The sequence below is a fragment of the Chenopodium album genome, chromosome 14 (genome assembly GCF_948465745.1).
Source record: "Chenopodium album chromosome 14, dcCheAlbu1.1, whole genome shotgun sequence".
Lineage (NCBI taxonomy): Eukaryota > Viridiplantae > Streptophyta > Magnoliopsida > Caryophyllales > Amaranthaceae > Chenopodium > Chenopodium album.
In genome coordinates this window covers 20,939,783-20,946,887 of record NC_137847.1, presented here as the reverse complement: position 1 = coordinate 20,946,887, position 7,105 = coordinate 20,939,783, and the positions used below count along the sequence as shown (strand labels likewise).

Genomic DNA, 7,105 nt, shown 5'->3' with positions numbered 1-7,105 from the left:
TGCTAACCTCATTGTTCATTCTCTCAAGGAGGTTTTTGAACCTCCTTCCCTTCATGATCAAGAAGAAAACATCGATCTCCTATTATGGCAAATTCACTTCCCCTCTCTCTTTACATATCAAAGTGAACTTTTATGCCTTCCGTATGGGGTGGATGAAATGAAAGCCGGTGTGTTTGATTTAAAGGGTTCAAAATCTCCGGGACCCGATGGTTGTATTGCAGAATTCTTTCATCAAAACTGGGATATATATAATAGATGAAACAGTCACCAAAAGTATCTAACATTTTTTTGCTACAGGTTTTCTTCTTCAATAACGTAACTCAACACTTCTTGTTGTGATCCCTAAAACGGATATTCCGGAGTTAGCTTCTTAATTCCGCCCTATTAGCCTTTGCAATACAGTGTACAAATGCATTGCAAAATGCCTGGTGTCAAGGTTAAAAGTAGTTCTTCCGAATCTTATCTCGGACTTTCAACATGCTTTCGTTCCCGGCAGACACATGGAAGATAAAATCTTTATGTCCCAAGAATTAATACATTTCATTAATTCTAAGAAGCGATCGACACATTTTGCTGCAATCAAAGTGGACATGTCTAAAGCTTATGACAGGGTTATAAATTGGCTATTTCTGCTCAAAACCTTACAAGCTTGTGGTTTTCCACCAAAATGGCTCTAATTGATTTCACAATGCATCTCCACGGTTTCTTTCAAGGCCCTTATAAATGAAAGAACTTCTGACTCCTTCAAACCTTCCTGTTGTTTAAGGCAAGGTGATCCTCTTTCCCTGTACCTTATTCTGTTCTATATGGATATCTTATCCCGTATGCTTGTTCTTGCTTAGGATATCAATTGTCTTAGAGGAGTCAAAATCTTAAGAAGAGCTCCCTCTATCTCCCATCTTTTTTGTGTGGATGATGCAATGTTATTTTGTAAATGTATGGAGGAGTCTTGCACTACTACTGTGGATATTATTGCCATATTTGGTACTGCCTCGGGGCAACAAATAAATTTCAACAAGTCCTTTGTGAAATTTAGCCCCTTAGTTTCTCGGAAGCTTAAGAACACTTTTAAGGGTATTCTTCGGGTTCCAACCATAGATAATTTGGGGAAACTTTTAGGGGTACCCATGGATTTCCCAAGGAAAAAATCACATCTCTTTGTTGATTTGGTGGAAAAGGTGAAAAAGAAAATCTTATCCTGGGTACACTATCGGCTTTCAGAAAATGCTAAGCTTATTCTCATTAATTCTGTTCTCCTAGGTATGATGTCCCGTGTTATGAAGTCTTGTAAAATCCCGCTATCTATTGCAAACAAAGTCGACTCGCTAATTACTAGGTTCTGGTGGGTGAAGAGTGGTGACAAAGGTATCTACTGGGTTAACAAGCAACAGGTGCAGCTCCCCAAAGACATGGGAGGTTTGGGGATCCACTCTATTGGTAGGTACAATGAAGCCCTACTTTTCAAACTTGTCAACAGGATGCACATGAATCCTCTATTGCTGGCGGCAAAGGTATACAACGCTCGCTCCAACTGTCTCCTCTGCCCTAATAGTGACCTGTTAAACCTATTGCGATCTCCTCCTCGTGGGTTAGGAAATTTCTCCACTCCATGGCTGTTAATTTTAGGAAGGGTTTTGCTTGGAAAATAGGGTCAAGAAAGGATATTCTAGCTACAAGTGCGATATGGGTTCATATCAAAGTACAGTGGTGAGATTGGACCAAAATCTACGTCAAAGTGCTATATAGAGGGTTAATGACCTTCTCAACCAGCATTCTAGATCTTGGAATGTTGAAGTCGTTAGGCAGCGTTTCGAATGGGATAGTGCACAAGCAATTCTTATTCTTGATCTACCTGAGGAAGGTAAGGAGGATTTTCTTTACTGGGATGGGCATAATAAATAAGGGAATTATACTGTGAATTCAAGGTAAGCTTTCTTAGCAAAATCTAATGAGGGTTGGGAACCGACTCACATGAAAGAATTGTATGTTTTTTTTTTCGAATCATGTGGTATTTGGACATTCCCTCGAAATGGTGTATTTTCCTTTGGAAGCTGGCTGTCAATGGCATGCCAGTTAAAGCTAATCTCATGACTAGGAGGATACATGTGGACTCTCTATGTGATTACTATGAGGAGAAGGAGGAGGACTTATTCCACCTTTTTCTGAATTGTTCTATAGTTCGGTATGCTTGGGAGAATTGCCAAATATCGGACTGTTCTATATTAGTATTAGTTTATTTGCAAGTATAACACGATACACTTTTCTCCCATTTGTTAAATCAAGGTCAGAATCTAAAGGGTCTCTAGAAAAACACAGCATATGCATCATCATAAAAACATCACAATCAAGAGTATATTTTGGTGTTTTCCACTTGAACTTAACTTCATCAAACTCATAATCTAGTATTTCCTCATCTTTTTCATGATTAATTCTCTTCAAGAATTTTGACATTTCCTCCACCTATAACATTTGTAAAGCAATATATAAGTAAAACAAATTTACAGTATAGTTACTTTTAATACAAATTTATTTACTTTAATAGTAATGTCATTTACTTTATATTTATAATAATTTACTTTTGAGAAATTAAAAAATCTTACCACAAGAGATGCAAGAATTTTGTAGAAAGGATTATGTCTGTCATCATACTCCCTGTTATCCAAGTATTGAATGGTCTCTTTCAAGAAGTTAACCACTACCAAACTATAGTGGTTACTCAGACATATTGGAACAAATATCTGTCATTTAAATTACACTTATCAGTCTACAAATTCAAAATCATAATGCCCTGCAATGTAGTTTAATTGCCATGAATAATCAAACATACCAACTAAGCTATCATAATTTTCTCCTTTGCATCACAGAGGCACATCCAATCATACCATGCCTAATTCAATTCTGCCAAGTGTGTTGAAGGAGATGGTTTTTCTTTTTTATCTGTTTTTGGAGTTGGTTGGGAAGGATCTTGTGACATGAGAGATAACTCTAGAGGAGGTATTTGTGTATTAATGAGGACATAAGACGTGTTACTTATACATTTAATTATGTATTTAGCTAAACATTTAATTTAACCTGTACATTGTGGTCAATGCCAAAGAAAAAGCATGATGGATCTTCCTTCAGTCATGAATCATTCATAAGAAATGACCAATATTGAACTATATTGGACTTTATCATTTGAGGGGGGGCAGTTGCATGGCCGTAGAAGAGGGAGTGCAAAGTGTCCCTTTCCACAGGGCCCTCATTTAAAAAGGGCCCAATTTTTTTTTTTTATTAATAAGAGCCTAGCTTCTTGTTTCTAGCGCAAGTATTTTCCTAAGCTTCCATAATCAATTAACCTTTACTAAAAGCGAACCTAAAATGACACTTGTCACAATCACATTAACAATTTTCCTGCCCATTTTACTTTCCGTCTTTACACAGATTCTTTAAGGAAATCATTTTATAATAATTTAAAATATCTTTCTTCCAATTAAAATTCTTAACAATAATAATGCTCCATATAAACCCAACTAATATATTTGTACATGTAAGTAGTCTTTTATTTGGTATTATTTTCGTAAAAAAAATGAAGTAAATATTATTAAACAATACTGCTATATATTATTTTAGTCTTCGATAATACTATTAACTTTTTTTTCTTCCAATTTTGTTACTTTTGCAATAATGTTTAATTCAATTAAAAATAAAATCATTTTGTTAATATATATATATATATATATATATATATATATATATATATATATATATATATATATATATATATATATATATATATATATATATATATATATATTTACACTTTATTTTCCACTATTAAAAGTCGTATCAATACTAACGCAGCATGTGCGGGTACTATCCTTAGAATTTTTTTACAAAAAATAAAAACTTCAAAGACCTTTTTTTTTTTAAAATCAAGTCTAAGTGTCACTAATCTTGACATTGATAGAGTTACATATAAAATTAAAGTTATATTTATTTTTTAATTAGTATTATGAGTTTAATTTTTTTTATAAAATTCAATACAATAACTCTTTATAAAATTTAATAATAACCGTGCATTGCACGGGACTTAAACTAGTAATTTACTAATTCTCAAACTCATTTTCCTAAGCTCATTTTCCACTCTTAAGCCAAGCTTCCATAATACTTCATAATTTCTATGGAGTAGAACTTTTCATATTCCTCCATCAATTCAAATCACAGTAGTATTTTCATAAGTACATCAATTTCAGTTTCAATTCCATAGATAATTGTATTGCCTATTTCTCCATTCAAGAATTTTCAACGGAAAAGAAAGTTAATTTCAGCCAAATTCAAACTATTCTTCTTCCGCAACTATGGCAATGAGCAATAAATTTTGATTTTCCATAAGTATATTTATCAAATGGGTAATTATTTTTCCAATATATACATGGGTTATCTTCAGCCTTTCTTCAATCATTTGATTCCCAATTGATACACAATTAAACTAATATGAATTGGGAATAAAATACAAAACCTTCGTTTGATTTAAGGTCATTTTTTTTTGGGTTTTTGTAATGTCAATTAGATTCTTTAATTTTTTTAAAAAAAAAATTGTTAGGTTTACCGTAATTGTGTTATTGCTATCACTCAAGCATTTTTTTTGTTAAGGTTAAAATTTTCTTAAGTCAATAAGATTAAGAATTAATACAAATTAAGTCGATGTAAGTTTTGAGTTGTATTTTGCTGCTAATATCAGTATGAAAAAAATGTTTACAACTTAAATATTAGGTAAAAAAAAAAAGGTTAAAAATCAAAATTTTTTATTATTTTCAAATTATTAAGGGCCTATTTTTTATTTTAGAACAGGGCCCCCAAAATCATTGCAACGGCCCTCGGCAGTTGGAGCTAGGGATACCATGTCATCCTTTGTTATCATGAGAGGAGCTTCATATTTCACAAGATCTTCACTGTGCACATTTAAATGTTTTTAAAGTAAATTAAATATTTTAATTTTAATTTACTTTAAAAAAATTAAATGTTAACTAAAGTAGATAGAATATTTTTAAAATTAAAAAATTTCATAACTTACTGTTTGAATGAGCTATACTTCACAAAGAAGTAATTAGCCACTACTTGATACAACTTTGGCATTTCATTTATTCTTGATTTGTTGCTTTACTTCAACTTTGAAAGGAAATTAACTTCAATATCTTTTTCTCCACAATCTACATTGATGTTTATCTTTGAAGCTATATCTTGGTGAATGATCTTAAGCACAATGGTTTCTTCGACAACATGTTGTTTATCACCATCACCTGAAATAAAACAGCACATGTAGTTTCAAGGAAATCATACACTATCTACTTTTAATTGATTTGTATTTATTTTTATACAATATTTACTTTCTTTTGTTAACAACTTACTTTCAATTGTTTTTTCTATTGCTTTCTTTGTAACATTTGGCTGCTTCTCTTGAACAACAGTATCCTTTAGGATAATCTCAGCGACCGAGCTTACTACATTAGTGAGGTTGATGGGCGTTAGAACGGCCGCACATTCCACACTTAATCAAACTCACTTATAAACAAACATCCTACAAACCAAGCATAATGACAAGTAAGAGTTCAGTCCACAAGGAACGGGATATGGTTGCTAAAGATCTTAACACTTAAGCTAATTCGAAGTCTTTGGTGAATTGGGGGTTCGTCAAGCAGACAAACAAATTATGGTTCTAAAACGAAGTATTAAAGACACTAGGAAATGGGATTCACTCAACCAAGGCAATTAGGCAAACGGGGAGTAAAATAGACAAGATATAGCAAGGACTATATGTAAGATCAACCTCATGCAATTAGGAAGAAACTCACACTACTAAACTTAGATTCCTCATTAGTTTAGCAATAGAAGATACAGAATCAAATTGCAATAAGTAATGCCATGCTTCATTCATATTTCCATGTCAAACTAAGCATATCATACTATCAAGCTCCTAAATCAAGGGAAGCTAATCCTATCATGAAGAACTAACAAGCAATCTCATACAATCAATTTAATTACAATACAAACATCAATGCTACTCCCACATTTGCATAATTAACCTAAAAGGTTGAGCTTCACCCAACCCCTAGCAAGAAGACTACTCACAACTCATATTCATCAACATGCAAACAAATATTAGGGTTCTAGCTACTTCAATAATTGGGGAAAAGTGGTTAACAATCAAATTCACTATCATCCAACAAGAAATTATCAAGAACTAAAAGGATTCAAGTAACATGCAAATACCAAATAAAATCTGAAATTAAGTAGAAGAAGGTTGAAGAAATTACTAATTGAAGCTTCAAATGTTGAATATAAAGTGCCAAACCTTGAGAATAATTCTTGAATTTCACCAATACAATGATTTGATTTGATGAAAACTAAACTAAATTAATTAAAAGGAATGTTTCAAACAAAGAGAGGTTTCTGAAAACAAGGCTACTGTTCTGTAATTACAAATGAGCTAAAGGGGAAGTATTTATACTCCCCGAAACACATAGGGAAATCCGTCAAAATAAAACGGATTCCCAGCAAGGAGCGCCAGCTCCACAATGAGGAGCGTCCGCTCCTCTGCTAGGAGCGCCCGCTCTAAGCTGCTGCACGCCCTCTCCAGCTGCTTCAGTGAAAAGTCAGATTTGAAAGTGTCAAGGAGGAGCGCCCGCTCCTCACAGGGTGCACGCCCGCTCCCCTGTTTCACAACATAGGCAGAATTTAACTTCAAAGGGAGGAGCGCTCGCTCCTGTTTAGGAGCACGCCCGCTCCTCACAGGCTCTGAATTTGGGCAGATTGTTGCTGAAGTTGAGGAGCGCCCGCTCCCCCTGGAGCGGGCTCTCCCTTCCTTGTCTTCAAGGCTTGAACATTACTCCATGCTTTGAGTGCTTGTCAAATTGAGATATAGTATCTGCAAAACATGGACAAACACAAGCAAAGAAAGGGCGAAGCCGAGATACAACATTTTCATTCAAAAACGAGTTAGAAAGAGGGGGAAAAATTACAAAATCGGGTTTAAATCAACACTATAAGTGGTCAAATAAACCACTTATCAAATCCCCCCAAGCTAGCCAAATGCTTGTCCTCAAGCAATTCACATTGCCCAAAA

General features: G+C 33.9%; 1 protein-coding gene across 1 annotated transcript; it reads left to right on the top strand.

Annotated features, from left to right (window-relative positions):
• Positions 1-938: 938 nt before the first annotated feature.
• On the top strand, positions 939-1,649 carry LOC145577893 (uncharacterized). The gene has a single exon (XM_081635314.1). It carries the CDS (start codon positions 939-941, stop codon positions 1,647-1,649), a length of 711 nt encoding a protein of 236 aa, XP_081491440.1.
• The last annotated feature ends 5,456 nt before the right edge of the window (positions 1,650-7,105 follow it).